The sequence below is a fragment of the Myotis yumanensis genome, unplaced genomic scaffold, assembly GCF_028538775.1.
Source record: "Myotis yumanensis isolate MYYU_CA2020_CCGP unplaced genomic scaffold, mMyoYum1.0.hap1 SCAF_8, whole genome shotgun sequence".
NCBI classification, from domain to species: domain Eukaryota; kingdom Metazoa; phylum Chordata; class Mammalia; order Chiroptera; family Vespertilionidae; genus Myotis; species Myotis yumanensis.
In genome coordinates, this window is record NW_027223759.1 from 16716107 (window position 1) to 16739757 (window position 23651).

The following is a 23651-nucleotide window of genomic DNA, read 5'->3' on the forward strand; positions in this document are numbered from 1 at the left end:
GGATTAACAGAAATCATTTATGATTTCATAGGAATCTTAGGAAACTGTACAATATTGATTTACCTTTCTCTACAAACTCAAACAAGGCAGGTATCTGTCAACTATACAGGAAGCCCCGGACACTTATTTATTCTACCATAAAGACACAGCAAATATTTTCATTAAAATATTTGATATGTGAAATTATAAAACATAATGCAATTTAGAAATGAAGACATGATGGTTACCCCAACATTCCTAAAAAACTTTCATAGTTTTATTATTGTATTTTTCCTATAAAGCAAATTGTTTTACTCTCAAAAACACACTGGCATATGATAATTAGCAATAGCTAACTTTGAACAAAGTAGCAACTGTGGCATATAGTTAACTAGTTTAATTTTGTATTCTACTTCTTGAGTACAGAGTTTGAATTGAGGCTATAGAAAATATTTTTTTTAAAGAAACTACCTAGATCAAAATCTTTGTTTAATAAAGCGTGAGGAAGTAGGAGAACAAAAGTGGCTGATCAAGACACCTAATTTTGAGATGACTTTGCCTTTGCACATTTTTAAATCAGGCTCCCCCTGCCTTTATATATTTCTCTTACTTATTCTTAAAGGAGAACTTTAAAAGAAATGTCACTGCATAATTTCCATCCCATTTTTTTCTTCCCTGCTTAGAAAGAGCACCTACAATTGCCAAAAGAATCACCTCTAAATAGAACATAATTTGTTCTTGCCAGGCAGCAAAGAATTAAATAAAAGTTGCATAGGGCTGCTTGCGACAATCTAGGCTTGAAAGATTGTTAAGTGGGTTAGCAGCTTGATCTCCTTATTCATTTTTCTCCAGCTCCCTGGAGAGATGCCAGCCCCTCCTGCCCCAACCCTCCAGTGTAACCAGCAATCTCTCCTCTACTTCTGCTCCAAACTTTGAAATAAAAGTGGCTAAATTAAAAAAAATAAATAAAAGTGGCTTAGTGAGAGGACACCAATAGAAGATGGACAGCACACGTATAACTTCATCTTGGTAAATGCTATGAAAAGAGGAACTTAAATGCACAATTTTCAGTTACTTGTAAACATCTTCCTGTTACTTCAAAGCTTTCTCTAAGTGATGAGAAATTAGAGAAGAAAAGGGAAATAGTAAGCTCTTTAAATTCTACTGAATTGTGCAACTGAGTTCCATGAAACCACTTTCATTAGTGACTGGGAATTGACATATGAGCAGTAATGAAATGTCTGAATGATGGTTGCAAAACAGGGCCCAGGCACAGACATAATCACTCTGAACCCATTACAGAGTAAACAGATCAGAGAGAAATAGAAGCTGGGTAATGCTGAATGGTTTCAGTGTAATTTTCATTCAATTTTACACAGTTGCTTTAAATGCCAAATACACAATTATGGTTTTATGTTTTTAAAAATCAACTATGAAATTCTTTGTGAATCTCTTTGTTTAAGGCACTTGTTACATAATTAATATATATTTTTTTCTGATGAGTATCTTTTTAAAAATTTAAGTCAGTTTTTTATCAATGTAGCATTTCAACCCCTATACCTAATTCCTTCAGGCTTAAAATTATTTGCAAATTCTCATATAGCAGGATGTCTTCAAAGTTTATATAGGGGTACATTTTTCAATTATAAAAAAGGAATTAAAATGTGCCAGATCACCAGATATGTCCTACTAATAATCCTTGATTTATACTTTTAAAACTTATTGTAAAAAATACACATAAAATTTACCATCTCAACCATTTCAGTAGTATTAAATGCATTCACATTGTTGTGCAACATATATGACCATGAGTCTTTTCACCTTATATAAATGAAATAATACACTGACCCACTCCCATCGTTACCTCCCCCCAGTCCCTCACAAGCAACAGTACACTAGTATTTTCTGTCTTTATAATCTGGACTATTCTAAGTATTGTATGTAAATGAAATCATACAGTATTTATCATTTCTATAACTGGCTTACTTCACTTGGCATAATGTCCTCAAGGTTCACTAATGTTGTAGCATATGTCAGAATTTGCTTTTTAAAGGCAAAATAATATCCCATTGTATGTAAATACCACATTTTGCTTATTCATCCATCACTCCATAAACTTTGGAATGATTTATACTTTCTTAAATTATCTTGATTAGATTTTTCTTGGTTATCATAAAATTTAAACAGAGTGTGTATTTCTTAATTCTTTTTCCTCCCAATGAGATAAATGTCATTCAATTCCAAAAAAACTCTGATTTAAAAAAAACTCACTATTTCAAGAAATGTTAGGAGTTATTAGTCAAAAAAAAAACACACCCAAAAAACCTTAATAATTCTGATTGCTTGACCTTTATGCATCATATCTGAACAATGTAAAAGCCCTTTTCATAATAAGTGACTTTTTAAAAAAAATATATTTTATTGATTTTTTACAGAGAGGAAGGGAGAGGGACAGAGAGTTAGAAACATCGATGAGAGAGAAACATCGATCAGCTGCCTCCTGCACACCCCCCACTGGGGATGTGCCCGCAACCCAGGTACATGCCCTTGACCGGAATCGAACCTGGGACCCTTGAGTCCGCAGGCCGATGCTCTATCCACTGAGCCAAACCGGTTTCGGCAACAGTGACTTTTAGTTAAGTAATGATATTCTTTTTCAATCAACAGTGAAAGGCTTGTTAAAATTTACTTTTAAGTAAATTTCCAAGAAACAATAAAATCTGAAGGCTGCCCCCCACTGGATAATTTGAATCTCACAGATCTGCTATTTCATGAACTTTTTCATCTTTTCAACCTTTCACTGGAAGACAGCACATCCTTATTACTAAAAATTGAAAGTTGTCAGGGCTCTCAGCAACCACAAATGGGATTCTGAATACCTACCTTACAGAACTTCTGTAAGATTTGGAAATGGGGTTCTTTAAATGCATGTGATACACAAGGCCCAGAAGGTCACAGGCACTTAAAGCACTGTTATTGCTACACTGAAATTAGTAACAGAAGTTTCATATAACAACAGAGAGCTACATATTCTCTAAGAGGGGATTCATGTATTTGGTATTTGGCTCATTTGCAGCAAGCCCATATATTCTATGCCATTTTGAATCAGAAGCTGGTCTGAAATATATTCACCATAATAAGCTTTGCTAATCATTTGAAGAGCATAGAAATCCTACACCAGGTCAATGCTACTTACACCTGCCATTAGAATCAATTGGAAAACTTGGCAAAAGGTAGATTTCCATCCTTAAACCAAAATTACTCAGGGAGAAACTTGGGGAGTTTGGAAGCCATCAATCTACTTATCTCTGAACATAAATAACCTTGTCCTTTCATAATGTTAGACCATAAAACACAACACCTCTGCTGTCACTTTACATAAAAATAATTTTCCTTCTAACAGGCCATGGTCATGATGATTTATTTGAGGTAGAAAATTTTAAGAGCCAGAGCAGCATGCTTGTGGGGTACAGAAGAGTTTATGTATTGGGGGCAGAAACTCAGTACTTTGAGAGGGAACATTTCTGTAAGATTTTTATTCAAATAGAAGTAATGTCTAGCCATTATTCTTGCATAAATCTTGTGTGCAAGAAGTCAACATGAATGCAGAAGCTAAGTATACTAATAATTTAAATGAAAAATGTTAACAGAATGTGACTCTGTAGAGTCAGATATTTTATGGCTATACATTGTTAGTTAAACTTCCCTGTTTCTAAAGAGGTTATTTTTTCCTAAGTTGTTTGCCCGTGTGTGTGTGTGTGTGTGTGTGTGTGTGTGTGTGTTGTATCTTATTCAACATTTGCTCTACAGGAGACCAAGGGCCACAATCTGTTCATCTGTTCATATCATGCATGATGGGTAGGCTTAATTTTCTCTTTGCATCATTTCAGAGGTAAATGATAAACACCGGGCAGGGCTTAGCCCTGCATTACCTCCCCATGGCAGTAATGTAAACAGACTACCATCAGATTTTCTGAATTTTGAGAGCTGGTTGTTAAGTACAGCCATTATAAAATATTCAATTATATAATGCCTAATTAAATTTTATTTAAACAAAGCAAATATATACTTAAAACTCATCATTTTCTGATTCATTTACTATATTTCATTATAGTATCTGTACAATTGAGTATATTTACATCTCTTGAATCCGTATGGTGGAAATACTACATAATGGCAAGCAAACCAGTCACGTCTTCCAAAATCCACATTAGTTGCTAGAAAAGGGACAATGATAGGAACGGTTAAACCATGGAAATAAGAAAGCTCTACAAATTAGGGTGTTTCCCCCTAGTTTTGAAGAGTGCTATTTTACCAGCACACCACTGACATGAGGTATAATTTGAGACTGAAGAAACCGTGCTTTGGGAAAGCACTATTAAAACTTCTCTAAGGAGGTCACAATATATGCCATGCCTGCAAGGGCCATTTCCTTATGAGACGAATTGATTCCACTAATTCAGAAACAGAAGATGAAATGAGCCTTTACCAGGAGAAGAGGTAAAGAGCCCAGGAACTATAAAGGAGCTGGTACTCCAAGGTTTGGAAATGATCAGAGGGATATCCTTGCCTGAATTTTATGGAAATCTTCTTCTATGATTCCAGTCTCATGGACTCTCACATATCAGTCAGGTTCAAGTTCTAATTCTCATTAATAACATTGAAAAGACAGCAGAGCTGTGCACATTTGACTCTGGTTAGAGCGTCAGCCTGTGGACTGAAGGGTTGCAGGTTCCATTGCTGATCAAGAGCAGGTACCTTCGTTGCAGGTTTAATCCCTGGCCCCTGTTGGGGATGCTTATTGTGGGAGGCAATCAATAGTTGTGTCTCTTTCACATTCATGTTACTCTCTCTCTCTCTCTCTCTCTCTCTCTCTCTCCCCTCTGTTCTCTCTCTCTCTCTCTCTCTCTCTCTCTCTCTCTCTCTCTTTCTCTCCTCCCCTCTGTCCTCCCTTTCAAACCATGCTCTCTAAAAAACAAAAAAAGGATAAAATATCCTCAGGTGAGAATTAAAAAAGAAAAAAAGACAGCAGAGCTACACTTGAAATACATCCTAGATTCTATTAGTTTTATTTGCTAATATTTTGTTTAGAATAATTGTAACTGAATTCCTACATGATCTTTTTTATATATTTTCTATTGATTTCAGAGAGGAAGGGAGAGGGAGAGATAGAAACATCAATGATAAGAGAGAATCATTGATTGGCTGCCTCCTGCAGCCCCACACTGGTTTTGAGCCTGGACATGTGCCTTGACTGGAAATCGAACCGTGACCTCCTGGTTCATAGGAGGTCACGCTGGCCGGGCCCTATGTGATCTTTAATTCATTTGTTTTTGTTTTATTATTTGAGGTTCATAAAGAATCTACTTCAATTTAATAGGTCTGTTCTAAAAGCTATTCTTTGAATTAATAAGGATTCATTTATTCTTGCTAATATATATATATATATATATATATATATATATATATTCCTATTTCCTTAATTTAAGTTCTCATGTAAAAATCTTTTGAGAAGAGTATGAATGATTTGACTATGTTTGCATTTGTGTGGAACTGGTTATCTGCATATATAATACACATCAATTGAAGCTGCATTGAAATGCATTGTGGGCATACTTTCCTGCTACTTTTTTTTTTTTTAACTCTTCTACAAAAGTTCAAACTTAAATGAGTGCTTCTATTTTATGTAAAGATTTTAATGTTGAAGAAGTAACAATGTTGTTAAAAGTATCAGCTTTAATTCTACTCTATTTTGAGACCATTATTTTCTAGTTTAAGGAAGTTATCTATATGGGACACAATATGCAATATTAGTAAAGAGTGAGCAATTTTTAAGATATATGAGTCATTAAAACAAAAATACAGTTTCAAATTTTCCTAATTGATTTAACTCAGACAAACCATCTGGTTTAAACAAATAATTACTCTTGGACTTATATTTGTGAACTTAATGCGCTTTTACGTATTTGCCAATCCCCAAACACTGTCATTTCTATCATTAGCTGGTTTGGGTTTTTTAAAAAAATATATTTTATTGATTTTTTGCAGAGAGGAAGGGAGAGGGATAGAGAGTTAGAAACATCGATGAGAGAGAAACATCAATCAGCTGCCTCCTGCACACCTCCTTCTAGGGATGTGCCTGCAACCAAGGTACATGCCCTTGACCAAAAATCAAACCCGGTACCCTTGAGTCCACAGGCCAACGCTCTATCCACTGAGCCAAACCAGTTAGGGCTGGTTTGGTTTTAGAAAACAATTCAGAATTAGTGGTGCATCTGGGCCTGGCCTGTGCCCTCTCACAACCCAGGACCCCTCAGGGGATGTCAGAGAGCTGGGTTAGGTCAGATCCCACAGGCCAGGCTGAGGGACCCCACTCAGCCGGGGTGTACGAATCCATGCACCGGGCCTCTAGGTGTGAATAGAGCTACTATGCATATAGGTGTGTAAATATCTCTTTGAGGTCCCGTTTTCAATTTTTTTGGGTATATAATAAGAAATGGGATTGGTGGATGATATGGTAGTTCTATTTTAAAATTTAGAGGAACCACCATACCATTTTCCATAGCAATTGCGCTATTTAGCAATTTCAACAAAACTGCACAGGTGTGTAAATTTCTGCACATCTTCACCAAAATTTACTGTTTTCCTAGTATTTTGATAGTAGTCATTCTAATAGGTATGAATTAATATTTCATGGTGTTTATTTGCATTTCTCTAATAACTAGTGATGTGACTATCTTTTTGTATGCTTATTGTTATTTGTGTATCATCTTTGGAGAAATGTCTATTGAGATCTTTTGCCAGTTCTTGCATCAGGTTGTTTATTTTGTTGTTATTGTTGAGTTGTAGGATATTAACTCCTTATCAGATACATGATTTATAAATATCCCCTCCCATTCTGTAAGTTGTATGTTTGCTCTTTGATTGTATCCCTTGATGAACATAGTTTTAAGTTGGATGTAGACCCTTTTTCCTATTTTTGCTTTTGTTGCCTAGGCTTTTAATGTCATCTTCAATAATCATTGGAAAATCCAATGTCATGAGCTTTTCCTCCATGTTTTCTTCTAGAAGTTTTATAGTTTGGGGTCTTATATTTAGGTCTTTAATCAATTTTGAATTATCTTTATATATAATGTAAGAAAAAGTCTAACATTAAACTTGTGGCTATCTAGTTTTCTCAACACTATTTACTGAAGAAACTGTCTTTTAAAAAATAGTATTTATGTCTATCACTGCTTCTAAACTCCACTACATATTAATTATACTATTAAAATTTGTTATTTAATGTACAACTAAAGAAGCACTTACTATATCATGTATTTACTTTATAAGAATGATGATACATGTATTTAATATAATTTTATTGCAATCCTTTGTAGTATATTTCATAAATGTATTGATTTTTATGAATTTAAAATATAACAACTTTATTTTTGTGCTTTTTTATTTATTTAAAAATATTATGACAAGGGGACTATGGGTTTCACTAGACTGCCACAGGGTCCATTATCTCAAAAAATATTAAGAATTCAGAGAACTCTTTTTTCAGTAACTCTAGCAACAGATGAAGTCTTGAGCTAGAGTAATGGAAATAAGAACTATGCAAAATAAAGAAATAAGCAAATTTACCATGATTTAATGATTAAATAAATGCCAAGACCAAAGAAAAAGTGAAGTCAATGATGACTATCCTGTTTTAAACTTAGGTGACTGGTCGGTGGTATGTGGCTCTCGGAGTCAGCAGGGTAGAAGTTGCATTTAAAACCACTAGAGTATCTGTGATCACCCATGGGAAGAACGTCAAGGAAGAAACTGAGGATAAGAACATAGGTGATCAATATTCAAAGACCAACCAATTTATTATCATCAATTAGTTGATATGCATTATATATGATATGCACTATATATGTAATGAGTCAGCAAATAGAACTAGAATATAAAGAATAAAACTTTGATAAACAATTGGTGGTTAATTTGCAAAGTACCATTCATTATGACTCTATTTTGTATTTATAATTTTTGTGCTTGCAATTACTTGCAGGCAAAAAGAAATGCAGCTCTAGCTGCCTAATTATAGGCACAACCATCCAAATTCACTCTGAAAAGAACAACACAAAGAGATACCATCTGTGAAAGTGCAGCAAGCCCCTCAGACCTTTTTTCTTCCACATTCTGTATGGCTGGTGGACACACTTCCTTTTGTCTTCTGTCTTGGGCTTTATTCCTGTCTGATCTTGTTCATACATTATAGGCTAGTCCCTCTATCAAGCTGACAGTCAGTGGGCCATTCCTCTTATCAAACCATTATGCATTTTCTATACATAATGTACCATAGTCTGAGCAGACTGAACATGGAAGCCATTTCTGAAACACATCATTTGCCTTGTTAGTGTGAACAGATTCAATCTTTTATTCTCATATAATTTTATGAGGTAGGCAACTTGAACACTGTAAAGATGAAATCACATACAAATTTCTGCTCAAAAGCAGAAGAAAATTATGTTACTCTGCTTAAAACATGTTTCAGCCATTTATTGAAACACAGCTGTCAGTTTGAATCAAATGTATTCATATTTCCCCATTAAATTGTTAGGACTGTAATGAAACTTAATACTTGTCCCTTGGAGTTTGATTTCCTATAAAGCATCATAACACAATCAGTACAATTTCAGATAATTGTTGAACTGTGTGATGATAGTTATGATTTCAGGTGGAAAATTTTGTAATAATAGATGAGAAATATAAAACCCAGGTTAACACCTAATGAAAATTATATTCTCATACAAACATCAGTAATAGTAAATATGGGGACAACATAGCCTCCTTTATGAAAATGACACCGATTCTTGACAGAAAATTTTTCAAAGGTTTTAATGATTGAATATTATTTGCTTATAATTTAATTATATTGAACACTTTTAATCTGATAAATTTTCTATGATAGAAATAATACATTTTAAGATTGGTAAATTGGGTTGTTTATTTGTAGACTAAAACCAGAATATAACATATATTTCTCCTACATAAAGTATATATTTTTACATTCTACTTATTGTGCTTGGGATTGTCATGAGGATTTTAGGGGAAAATAATGGCTTAGGAATCTTAAAATGTTCAATTGATTTTAATTTTTTAAATTTATAATAAATAGGAAAGCACATTGTTGTTCTACTACCTTAATCTCAGTGGTGAAACAGTAGTTAGACATCAGCCTTAAGTTTATGGGCAATGGGGCACATATTTATAAGTTGAAAATATGATAACATAATTTTGATTTATTGAAAAACGTCATGTTAAGAAAATAGTAATTTGTAAAGGGGAAGTATCATTCCAAAAAAAGAGAGTAAATTTCAAGTAAAAGGTTGTTCTGTTGTATAAAACAGCACAGTTCAATGGATGTAATTAAAATTCAAAATATTATCAATGGCATGATAAACAAAAGCTGTTCATTTTCACAAGAAGTAGAAGAACATTTTCAGACATTAAAAAGGGTAATGCTACTCACATCCTGAGCTACCATTTGTTGACACCAGAGTCAAGTTGGAAGGCCATGGATTCCGAACAATATCTTGCCAATGAATTGTGTTTGCATAACAAAGAAATTTGTTCTGGTCTACATAGACTCCACCATTTAGGATTTCTGTATTAAAACAAACAAACAGATTTGTTGTCAAACCTTTTGTTGATGAAAAGGTAGTCAATAAGAATGAGTTACCCTTAAAATATTTTCAATGTTAGAGTTACTTTGTTAATAGCCAGTATATCATTAAACATATTTTTTCTGAGTCATATAAATTAAATGGCAGAAATTGAAAAGATAAAAAATACAAACAAACAAACACTCATAACCCAAATGTTCAGAGAGAAAACATTCTTAACATTTTGGCATAGACGCTACTAATCTCTTTTCCTAAAATTGGGGTAATATTACATATAATATTGCATAGCCTGCTAATTATAATAGTGATTGGTGAGTAGTTAGTGGTAATCAAATAACATTCTACATTATTTCTAGTGAGAATACAATATACCAAAGAATAAATTAAATAGCACTTATTTAATGAATCCCCTCTTTTTGGTCATTTAACTTGTTTATTTCAGATTAGTTTTTTTAAATAAATTTCCACAAATGACATTATAAAATCATACATTTTTAAAATATTTTTAAGACTTTTGGTACAAGTTATCCAATTTCCCTTGCAAAAAATTGTTTCAGTCAATGTGACATTGACTAGAGTCAATGAGTAAATAATTAGTCCCAAATGGAAGCTAAAACTAATGAAGGCTCCAATCATAAAAAAATAAAATAAAATAAAATTCTTTGTCTTGTATGGAATCAATAGAACTGCCCATCATTCCTTGAGAACAACACAATGCAAGATAGAATAAAAACACTATGGTTTGACCATGGGAACAATGGTATGACCATGGGATAAAATACACTAATGCCAATTTTTACTTGTTTCTCTATTTCACAACACTTGCCTTGATCGGGTAACTTATCTCCCTGAACAATGGTTGTTCATATACATCGATTCTCTTTAAGTTATCCAGAAATAAAATTAACATTCTTCTACAAATATTACTGTTATTTTTTTAAAGAAATTGGTTAGAAATATACATAGCATCTTCCTGCTCAATATCTACCACATTGCCTCCTCTTGTTTAATAAAAATAACAACTTAAGATAAAAAAGTCATATATCAGTCTATAAAGCATTCACTTACAAGTACAAAAACTGAACTAATAGTAGCTAAGGAATGGTTTTTCTCACATAATAATAAGAAACCTGCAGAAGGCAGTTGCGGATATTAGTTTGGCTGCTCCACAGTACACATAACCTGTTCTGTGTGTTGGCTTTATTCTCTCCAGGCACAAGAGGGCTGCTGCATCAAAAGGTGTTAGTCTGAAGTCAAGGCATGTGAGGAAAGGAGAACAAGCAAGATACTTCCTCCTAGTAAGGCACCAACTATATCTTTGGGAAGAGATGCTCTCCTCAGGGATTAAATATGTATTCATTGGCCAGCACGATCTCTCATGGCCATTGTGCTGCAAGAGAGGCTGAGGAAGCAAGTGTTTAGGTGGACATATTGCTTCTTGAACAGAATCTAAACAAGCGCTTGTGTTAGTGAGGAAGAAGAGGATATTGGGAAGGCAAGTGACTCTCCCTTCGTGGCCTTGAGAGAATCATCTCTCCTGTTCAGTATCCCATGCTACATTTTTATGAGTCAGCAAAAAACAATGAGGGAGATAAAATATGAAAGGAATAGGTGACACCAGAAAAGGGGTATTTGTGAAAGTGAGACTGCTAGGCACGTTTAAATGGCCATACTATGTTGCATGTATAAAATCCTCCAGATTTATTTTGTTACTGCATGGCTTTCCACATTTAAAATCAGTTGGATTTCCATCATCAATCCTTTCACTGACTATGGCTCCATTTTTTCAAGTGAGAAAAAAAAAAACAATAAGGAATTAGATAATCTTTCTACTTCTAAAACTCAGCTCATTATTTTTCACAACCTACCCATATAACCTTCATCAAAGCAGAAGGGAGATGTAAGATGCAAGAACGATTGTGAAAATGAATGTCTACATTAATGTTTGTCATTAAGTTCCTATCTAAGAAATGTGACAATCTCATACTAATAGCTTTCTCATGAGACATTAGGGAATGGTCTTCTTCTACAGGAATAATTCTTCATTAGGTGACAAAAAAAGGAGATTTTGATTTCTATCCAAGAAATAAAGGTTATTCTTCAGTCTACATTTGGAAAGTTCTACTTTAAAAAAAGTGAAAAGTAATAGCTCACACATTGTAAAAAGAGCCTGCATTTTTCAGGAGTCACATTTTAATTCAAATAGTGTATCCTGAAGGAACACAGTATCCATCTCTAACTTCCTATCTAGAAATATTCTAATAGAATCAGATATTATATTGACTAATAATCTCATCAAATCCTTTTCTTCAACAATATTAATCTTCTACCAATGTTTACATTTATTTCTTAGAAATATTCTGTTCAAAAGCTTGGTTTATACTTTGAAAAGGATTTAGAAAGGAGGCATTGATAATGCCAGTATAATCTTACATGTTAAAATTTCAAATTGAGACTACAAACATAAGTCTGGATACTTTTGTCAGCATAAATTCAAAACCCAGCATCTCCTAGCAGTTTTAATAAGGAGGAGTGATAATTTTTTTGTATTTAATTATGGATAGTTTATGCATGGATGTGTGTATTTTCTCTGAAAATAATTTTTTTCCTATATGTTTGTCTTAGAACTATTATTTATTGAATGTCAAACCCCACAATCAGAAAATGTGTATTTTATTGACAATTACAGGATAATTTTAATGTATACTATACCTTACATTTTCTTTTTATCAACTTGATTACCTAGTTATATCAGGATATGATTTAAAAAAATAAATGTATTTGTGTAGTTTACAATGATTTTATAATGTTACATGATTTTAAATATTACTTTAATGTTTTATGGGGAAATATTTAGTTAGATTTATTTCTGGAATAAGAAAATTCTAGGAAAGGTATTGACCTATAAGAAAGTTGTGAAAGTACTGATTACTTACTGGACAAAAGGGATAACTAATGTTTCTGCCTTGGTTAACCATAGAGACAAGATTACAGTTTTTATTAGAAAGAGGGATAAGAACTAGAAAAAGAGAACAGCTTGATAAGATATTTTCCTAAGAAGATACAAAAAAAACCCAGCAACGTCTGGCTATACTTTGGATCTATCTTTGCTAACACAAGAACAGCAGAACTTTCCATCAGAATTGTTAAAGATTTATTGGAAGGTACCATCTCTGTTACATCAAGAGTTCCCTTCCTGCTATCATGAAATAAAATGATAAATAATTAAATTTTAAAACCATGACAAAAAAGACAAATTCTAATTCTAAGCATGATAAGCAAATGAGGTATATATTTAATTGATTTTCAAAGATACATGCAATCTAGAAGAGTTAAAAGTCTCAAAAAATGTTGAATAAGTAAACAAGCTCAATGCCATCTCATTCCATTGCAATTCACTTCCATTGTAGCTAATATATTGGAGTAAATTGAGAGGGACACAATTAGATTCCTGGCCATTGGAATATTTGGTAGAAAAAAGCTACTATGAATTTTCTTTCATTACATAAAAATATTTCCAGCAAGTTCAGCAAACAATACTGTGTCTTTTTAATAAATGTCATGGTTAAATATAGTAAGATATATTAAATATGACATTCTATGAAAAAAGCATTTCATTACTGAAAAATTCCAGTAAACACTTAAATATGTTTTGTGTCTCAAACATTTTCTACTAGATTAATACAAGTCAAGTGAAAATATTATGAATCATTTTGTATTTTAAGTAAATTGTAAACCACACTATTTTTAATATGTTGAATTTAAATATATATATATATATATATATATATATATATATATCACAATATTAACTGAAATATGAGATTAAACTCCATGAAGGTAGGGGATATTTTTCAGTGCTGCATCTACAGCATCAACCCTAGAACAATGAATATTTTTAAAATCGATCTGAAAAATAAAAGTACCATGAAATTGCCAAGAACATTGATCAGTTAACTTCCATTATTTTTCCTAATTTTAAATTATATTCTGGTGAAAATAGATTAAGATTAAAAGTTGTCTTTTTTTCTTAAACAATGGCTTATCTCATCTGGTTCTACATTTCATTAAGTCTGTTTTATTCAAAACTGTGTCTAACATGCAAGACACAAGTAAGATACGCAATAACTACTGCTTCATTAAAAGAAAATCTAATATATTGAATATAGAAAAAATAAAAAATATATATCTAATTTTGAGGTTAGATCTTTTATAAACTGAAAGAGAAATAACATTGTTATACAAAATTCTATAAATTGATAATGTACAAAGTTATTGCAGGCAGGGTGTTTGATATTTACAATGCATATTTAGACACGTTCTTTGGTATCCCTAAACCTTTTGTGAACCAAATTCAATTATTTATCAAGTGAATAATGACTTTGTGCTACCCAAGACATACCAAATTCCCCCATATCTGTGCAAATTATTTAGTATATGCTACACAGACATCTAAAATCATGTTTTTATATTGAACCATAAAGCTACCGTATATCATTCCTTAGATTATTTTTTAGAAAGTTCTAAAGTGCCAATATGATATTTTAAAGAGGATATATATTGTACTACAGTCATAGCCTTCTAATTCAAAAAGGTTGTCAATTTGACCATTTTCTCCCATTGATTCAAATGTGTATAAATCTAATGAAGAAAGAAATGTTTGCGTTATTTAAAGAAGTTCTTTTGTGCTCTTTATTTCTTTGCAAATGCTAGTTATTATAGTGAATTTGGGGATGAGTGAACATTAAGAGAATCATTGACATTTTGCAAATATATTATCTGAAAATAAAATGTGATAAAACACTGAATCATGGCTTTTTCTTCAGCCCTGTATGAAATAGCCTAATTGTGATGTAGATCCCTGCTGAAAATACAGATTAATCTGACCTCCTTATTACACTTCGGAAGTTGACAAAATTGCTTTGACCCCATGCACAATTGGTAACCATTTCATAAAGAAGATTGAATGTCCTTTCTTTTTTAGAAAATAAAGATTATGATGTTAAAAGCGGTTAGCCATATTCTACTTCAGTCTCTATGATTGGCATCAAGAGTAAACTTTATATTTCTACTCACAAAGCTACCAACCACAATCATATACGAAAGACCTAAGAAGCAAGAATTAAATACTTCACCTCGACTCCTGATAGTTTATCTAAATGTCTTGTTTTGCATGGTTGTATCTACAGGTCAACCTCACAATTACAATGATAATAAAAATAAAGATTAGAAATATTGCCTTGTCTAATTACAGTGGGAATGTTGTAACAGTGCATATATCACAGTTACATTGCCTATCCAAACCAGAGGTCAAGAAGTCAAAATCCAAAGTGGCACAGTCCATTTTCAAGATGAAGCTGCAGGAGGAAGCAGTTACTAGACTTTCTCAGACAGAAAGCAATGCATCTTTCTCACTGTCATCACCTAAAACCACACAAATCTGTTTTCTGATAGGAATGCAAAAATAATATAGCTGACATCATCTACCTGTGATACTTAATACATTATCTCTGGAATAGACTTGGTCCAGAGATTCCTATATCTTTCCCAAACCCAGACCTTTCAGCTGGGAGCACAATGAATAGTTGCTACCCCACTGGGTCAGCCCTCAAGGTTCATTATTAATAAGCTGAGACTCTAAAGGCTAATGAGAACCGGGTGCTAGAGGAGACAATGGCTCATTCATCATCAATCAGGCTTTGAAGTTTTTATACAGATGATTTAAAGAGAGTTGAAGTGTGCAAAATTGAAATGTCACATTTGTATTGCGAGTGGGGAGAGGGTGATAATGTAAATGAGTGATGTAACCTTCTGTATTTCAGCTCAATGGTCAGAGTCAAAAGCTCATGGATGCAGATACCTAATGTTAGGAAATAAGAGTAGACAGTTTTTCAAACAGAGCAAGGCAATTTCTAGATAAATTATTAGATTTATTGGGTAAAAATAAGTTTAAAATAGAAAATAATAGCATAACAATCTTGTCTTGAACTAAAGGACCTCAATAATGTTCTCCATAATGTTTCCAAAGCATCCTATATAATAAAAGGGTAATATGCAAATTGACCCTAACAGCAGAACCACTGGGAATGACTGGTCACTATGACACACACTGACCACCAGGGGGCAGACGCTCAATGCAGGAGCTGCCCCCTGGTGGTCAGTGCACTCCCACAGGGGGAGCTCTGCTCAGCCACAACCCAGGCTGATGGCTGACAGCACAGCGGTGATGGCAGGAACCTCTCCTGCCTCCTCAGCAGCACTAAGGATGTCCAACTGCAGCTTAGGCCTGCTCCCCGCTGGCAAGTGGACATCCCCTGAGAGCTCCTGGGCTGCCAGAGAGATGTCTGACTGCCAGCTTAGGCCCGATCCCCCGGGGAGCCCAATCCCCCAGACTGCGAGAGGGGATAGGCCAGGCTGCGGGACCCCCCTGAGTGCACAGATTTTTGTGCACCGGGCCTCTAGTTAATATATACTTTAGGGTCCTCTACAATTCTTAGCTTTCATTATGTTTTCAACTTGAGTCCAAGCTCCTCTGAGAAGTCTACCATGACCACCTACTTTTTAGAGGTTAACTGACTCTAACTCATACAACACCAATTATCTGAGACACTCATCTAACAGAGCAAATGCTACATCAACTTTTTTGTTTTTTGTGTACTTGTCTCCCCTATAATATTGTAGGTCTGTAGAGGATAAAAACCATGACATACATCTTTTTCTGGCTGTAGCGACAAAGAAAGAGTCAAGCATATAATAGAAATTCAAATTTTTGAGTGATAACTATGATAATAATATCTTCAGAACATGACTAACATTTGTAAAGAAGTTGTTAGTGGCTTAATTGACAGCACAATGTTAGTGTTCTTATGCACTAGATAATGTTTACATTATAAATCACATAAAATATTGATTAGAATTAGTGTGATGTTAATGTATTAATTATTTCTATAGATTAGGGGGTAGTAATCCACTTAAATTCATTTATATTCTCTGGAAAACTTTAAAACTTTAAAAATAAACTGTGTCTAATTAGTGTCTTTAAATGATAAAAACAGGATTTTCTCCTCAAATTGTTCTCTAACCTCATTTATAATTCTATGTGTGTGTGTCAACATGTTTACTACTTTTCCTGTAATGCTTTCCCCCAAACTTGTACTCTCCCTATATTTTCTATTTCAAGTAAAATAAGAACAACATGCTGAAAAAGTCAATTATAGTTGAAACTTAAACAACACAGGTTTGAACTGTGTGGGTCAAATTATACAGGTTTGTGTGTTTTTTTCAATAAATACTGTGAATGTATTTTTTTCCTATGATTATAATTACATGCTCCTTTTCTATCTTACATTATTATAAAATATAGTATATGATACATAAACATACAAAATACGTGTTAATTGACTGTGTTATTGGTAAGGCTTTAAGTCAATAGTAGGTATATAAGTTTGGGGGGAGTCAAAAGTTATATGCAAATTTTTGACTGTGCAGAGGTGTCATCACCCCTAACCTTCATGTTGTTCAAGGGTACACTGTAGAATCAAAACTTGAGATTTATCCTGAATCCCTTCACCTCTAATCAATCACAACATCCTAAATAAAATTTCTCATAATGTCTATTTTAATTTACCAAATTCTTTTTATATCCATTGCTATCCCTTAATTCAGGATCTGTTATATCATATCAGATTCGACTCTTCACTTTTTGATAGATAGATAGATGATAGATAGATAGATAGATAGATAGATAGATATATGATAAATAGATAGATAGATAGATAGATAGATCTTCTACCAAGAGTGATTTGAGTGTTAAGACTATAATACTGAATCTAGTCTCCTGGGAAAAACTAAGTTCGAAATCTAATTTTTCACTCCTAGATGTGTGACTTTGTATACCTTTATGAAATTCAATTGGTTAACCTCTATGGGAGTATTGTGCTCACAGTATTTGTTACACAGTTGTTGATATTACATTTTATACTCACTAATTGCTTAAGTAGTTGTGTGCTAATTGGTATAAAGAAGAGTAATGTTTTTTTCTATGTATTTATTTAATTTTGTAAAACTTAGATTAGATTGCCATTTAACAGATAGATTTTTATTTTTGTTTCATATAAAAGTTTGGTTAGGTGATTTCAAACTATTATGGAAAATTCACAGTCATCAGGGGCCAGGATTCCATTTCATCTTATTTCTCCACCCTCTTCAATACAAGAGGAGTTTTTATCTTGTGGCATCAGTGCATAAGATAGAGGAAAGCAGGAAGAACAGAGAAGTGCAGGTTGTCTCTTAATGAAGGTCCCTGAAAACAGCCACAGGAAATTATACTTACATCTCATTGATCTGAATTCAGTCCAGGAGCCACAGAGAACAGAGGGAATCATGGCCTTCGCTTTGGGTGGCCATATAATTAGCAAAACTTTGTATACTATTTAAAAGTTATACAGTAGTAATGGATACTGGGAGACAACAAGTTATCTCTGTCACACTAACTCTAAAGAAATCTTGCATCTCCTAGATATTTATAAAACATAAATCTTGTGACTTAAACAAATGCAAATTTTTCAGACTCTTTCATTGAAGTATAATATCCATACATAGAGGTGTATATATCACGTGCAATGTATTTTTGCAAACTAAACACACTGATGTAACCAGCACCCTGACCAAGAAATAGAACATTCCATTACCACAGAAGCCTTCATCTCCCTATCAGAACCTTTATCCTGATTTTGAACAGGATCACTTTTATCTATTATTTATATTTTATATATGCTTTCTTTCTTGTTTGGCTTCCTTTTACCCAACACTATGTCTGGGAGTTCATTCATAGTGTTCATTTTCAATGAAAATGGGCATTCTTGTTTTGTTTGCCCATTCTACATTGATGGGCATTTGGGTACTTTCATATGTGATATTACAAATAGTGCTACTACAAGAAAACTTGAATATGCCTTTCAGTGACCAGATAGATATATAGATTTATGTTGCTTACATACCTAGAAGTAGAATTTCTGGTCCTTAGTGAAATCGGTTTTCCAAAGTGCCTTTACCAATTTATACTCCCATTTGTGTTGTATGAAAAATATACTTGCTTCTTAGCTTATTAACCCCTGTTTCTTCTCTATATATATTTAATTGTAGCCACTATGGTTGGTGTGAAGTCATATCACTTTATTTTGCACTTATCCAATGATTAATAAAGTTGAACTTCTTAAATACTATTTTTCAAGTATAATTTATAAAGTCAAGAGGTTTATTTCTGTTTACTTAAGGAAGAGTCTCCCTATGTGTGAAACAAAACACTGTGGAAAACCTAAACTCTATTCCAGGCTACTAGGAAACAACTTAATAAATTAATGTGCCAGATATTACACTCCTAACTTTTTTTTGTGAGACACTAAGTCAATATTTTGAAAGTGACATTTTAAAATGTTGAAATATATTTAAACTATATCAATAATTATAAAAATAAAGAGCAAAGAATTCTGGAGATAAATGAGAAATGCATATTAAGTAAATATGTCTCTAATAAGAAAGATGAAGACTATTAAAGGTATATTAAAAGAAAAGAATGAGAAATTCAATATATTCTTTCTATTAAAGTAGAACACTCCTTTACATAATAATCAAATATGTTTTATTCCCCTATCTACCAGAAAGCCCTCATTACAGATAACAATCCTCTTAGATAACTGCTCCAAGTTTCCAGAAAAATGTAATTGCTTCAGTAGAACAAATCAGTAGAGTATAATGTTTTCATTACCAATAAGGGGATGTCATACATATTATACCCAGAAATTATTTGTCCCTTTAATTTACAGGCTTTACTACAATAAGCCTGGGATATACTGCAAGGTCACTTTCAAATATCTCACCTATGATATTAGTTTTTATAGTTTAATAACTAACTCTTCTCATAGGGTGATTTCTTTACTACTTCTTCCTTAGAGTAGATAGTTCAGAAAAGTATGATTTCTCCTGATGACATTAATAATAAATAATACTGCTATGTATGTCTGTTGCTGGCAAGCTAAGACTTGCAAATAAAAGATAAAGCAAACGAAAGAGAAATGATTTAATCTTGTAAGATGATTATAGTACAATTTCAAACATAATTTTTTTTAAACTTTTGCTTGCATATTAAGTTTATAGAAATGGAATGATACAGCATGTATTCTCTTTTCTTGATTTTTCTTACTCAAAATAATGTGTTTGAGATTTATTTAGGCTGTTGCCTGCATTAGTAATTTGTTCACTTTTATTGTGTAAAATTCCATTATATGAATGGGATATAATTAATGTATGGATTAGCTCATAGACGAAGCACATCTTTGCTATTTTTTCTTGTGTGATTTCCAGAAAGTTAGTTTCTTTTCTATCTAGGTGGCATGTAAACTTTCACCTATTTAAAATTTGCATGTGACTGCAGTGGTGGGAATGTGATATACTATAGGGATATTTCAGCAGCACACATTCCAAACCTCATTATATTACCAGAGGCTTGTGCCACCTCCCTGACCGCAAATGGGGATCATAAGAATGAAGCCGAAGTGTAGAAGCCATGGCCTTCTAGAATCCGTTCTTTATGTAACTGTAGAAACTTTTGCACTATTTTTTACTCTCTCATTAATTATAATACTGCCTCAGCTTCCCTTACCAATCTCTATTAGTAGGTAGAGAAGCTGATAAGACTTGACCAATAAGATCCCATTTCAATGTGGTTATTGATGTAAAAGACTGGCTCATTATTGAGGAATCCCCAATAAATAAACCAGATGTGCTAGTCAAATATCATAACTGGAGCTTAGATGTGCTTTTCACAGGCAGTGTAGAAAAATTGAGTTATTTACCAATGAATTATGGGTTTCTGGCCCTGTGAACAAAACTGAGTTCTGGCAATCCTGGGTCCACACTGTCTTTTGGTAACACTTCTCCGGATCAGGGCAGGCACTGCGCCTTTTAATTGCAACATATGTTCTCCAGTTTGTAACAGTTCGCTCACTTCCTTAAATATCCTCTGTCTTACCCATTAAGGCCAATCTCCAGGAGACATTTGAATTTAAAATAGAATTTTGTTTTTGTGTATGAGAGCATATAAAAGAGAAGGTGTTATAGAATTCATTATAATATTGCCTCTTTCATAATAACTTAATATGCACTATATAGATAAAATTATAGAAAGTTTATGATTTTTGTTTTTATGTTATCTAAACCCATTTCTCTTCTTAGAATGCAGTCTTTTAAAAAAATCCATTAAATGAGTAATGATATACTTTGGATTGACTTCTCTTTGACTACCTCTGAAAAGAAATGTAGGTTTAGATAAAAATTTTAACTTGATACATTGTCCTATAAGTAATATGCATTTGCTACCTGTCAGCCAACTAGATTCAAGATTGCTTATTAACAAAGTTGAGCGAATAAATGGGTAAAATGGATATATAAATGAACTTCTGCACTTTATCACTTTAGGTTGGAACTGCATGGAAGGAGTTTCCTTGAAAATGTGCCAACTTTTTGTCAACTTTTGGAGCACATCTTATTATCTCAGCTGTAATCAGAAATCTTGTGAAATTAAGAACCATTAAATTCAATGAATTTTCAGCATCAGAAATTTACCCAGAGGCATCCAACCGATGGGTCTGCCTAAAATTAGGTTTTCAGACTTGTCCCTCCTCTCCTCCCATTCACTCTAAAAGGGAGCTTCTTTTCCATGAGCTAATTAATTACACCTGCTAGCAAGCAGATGGTTCTGTCGGCTTTGAAACAAGAAAATAGCTCCGTACAGATCAGCTAGCTGGAGCTTTCTTCAGTTGTGATTTAGATAACTCTTGAAGCTCCAGACAAAAATAAAATATTAAATGATTACAAAAAAAACCAACATCTTAAAATAATTTTTATTTCAAAAATGTATTTTAAGTTATAAGATGGCATACCTTTATTCTGATCTCAGCACGTTCTTTTAAAATAATCTTATTTAGCACCTTGCTTGGAACAATCCTTGCTGGAATTCGCCATCTAATTGCTTTGAGCTCTGAAGTAAGTTGAGAATGGAAGACCAGGGCCACTTAGGAAAATGTTAACAATTTTCAAAACATTATAGCATTTTAGTAAATACTGTTATTGTGGTATTTTTTGTTTATTTGTTTGTTTGTTTTTAGCTATAAGGAAAGGTGTATGTGCCGCAATGGTGAAAGTAGGACTGCGGCCCTAGAGGTACTCCTGCTAACACTACCACTGGTATTGTAGAATTTTATGCTAATCTTCCTCTGCCTCTTCCTCTCCCTTCCCTTCTCCCTCTCTTCCTCCTTCTTCTTAGTAGATATTATCACTGGAGCTTAGTTTTCTGAGTGAATTATTTAAATATGACATAGCTATATAAGCACATGTCCTACAAAAGTAAATTAGACATATACTATAAATGCATGCAAGATAATTCATGTAATATTATCTTTAGTAAAGTCATATTAAATGATCTAGTTGAAATCTTTTTGAATTTATAACTAAACGTTTAATTTCATAAAATTTTTAAAAATATATTTCCTAATTCTACTTTATATGTGAAAAATTTTAAGGACTTTATAATTTAAAAGACAATGAAGTCTATCCTATCCTTTTGTTGGTAGAATAAAAATTCTTCTCCATATAATATATTATATACTTATCTGTGTTCTCAGTACATTTATGAAGTTAATATAAATAAAATTAATGAAGTATCCTCACCTCCCACATAAAATCACTTCTCTTATTTACCACTCTTCTAAATAAAAGTTATCTGACAGGTATGTCTAAAGATGAATATATTTAATTATATCAACTAAAGGTAGGAGGATAATTTTAAAGATTTATGCCCCAAGAAGGCACTCTGTCTTCTAACAATATTGAGTGCTGTGTCATTCAATCCAATAAGTTTACCCGCAGAGAAGATGCTCTTGTAAAGCTATATTTAACCATGTGTTTCAATTTTGAATTCTTTTTCCTTCTATCGTATGAGCTTTACCTCATTTGACTTTAAAATGACTTAGAATATTAAGCTTCATATTAGAATAAACTTTCATTCTATTGATTCCACCACTTTGAATGCTTTGCTCTTTTTCTATCTTTGTATTAAGTGCTCAACAACAATAGGATAAAGAAATTATAAGGAGAATGGAGACTTGACCAAGATCAGGAGAACCAAATACCCTGCACATTTAAACTGCCCATCTTTGTGTTTATAAAAATACAGTTGCAAAGCACATAGAGGCAGATTCTACTTAGGCTTTGATTTGGGATAAGGTAATTAAAAATCAGTCTACCCTACTCATTCAAAAGAGCTTACAAGGACTACGCACAGAGTTCCCACAGTACTTGAATATAAATTGCACTTTTCTTCTTTTTTTAAAAAAAAATTAGTCCTTTTATTTAATTGAGGGACATTTTTGTAATTAAGCTGAATTTTTGAAGATTTATTGTGCTTCATTTTCCTCTGTGTTGACTTTCGACAGAAGCAGAAGGAATACACCTCCAATGAGAGGTTGCCATACAGTCCAGGCATCTAATGGAGCCAAGATTCTTGTTTCAAGGTACAGTTTTTCATGCAGAAAATTTACCTTACAAGCATACTTTTGCCTTTCAACTCAATAAAATATTTTCAAAAAGTGCCTCAGGGAAACTATGTGAGTTCTTAATTATACTTAGAAATAGATTACATAAAATAGAATGGTGCCTCAGCTCTGCTTAAAATTTTGTCATCCTTTAAATTTCTCAGTCTTTCCTTCTATTTGGAAAGTAGCATAGAATTAGAAAGTTTAAAAGCAGGTTTTCAATTCAGCAGTTACAATGAGTTGGAATCATAGTTCTCTAGGACTCTTACTATTTACCTCTCTAAACTTGTTTTCTCATCTGTAAGATAGGACTAGTAATGCTTATCATCCAGGACTTCAGTAAGAATTAAGAGACATATTGCATTATAAAAATATTCAAATGGTGGCAGTGTGACCAAGAGCTAAGGTGACTGGCATGAGCCAG

The 23651-nt window shown here is 33.0% G+C and overlaps 1 protein-coding gene across 4 annotated transcripts in view; it reads right to left on the bottom strand.

Annotated features, from left to right (window-relative positions):
- The window catches only part of ERBB4 (erb-b2 receptor tyrosine kinase 4), a 901667-nt gene that overhangs the window by 292184 nt on the left and 585832 nt on the right, over positions 1 to 23651 (bottom strand). For all 4 annotated transcript variants that reach the window (XM_070422057.1, XM_070422055.1, XM_070422058.1 and 1 more), the window contains exon 4: positions 9485 to 9619. In XM_070422057.1, coding sequence (XP_070278158.1) covers positions 9485 to 9619 — 135 coding nt within the window. The remainder of the gene's footprint in view (positions 1 to 9484; positions 9620 to 23651) is intronic.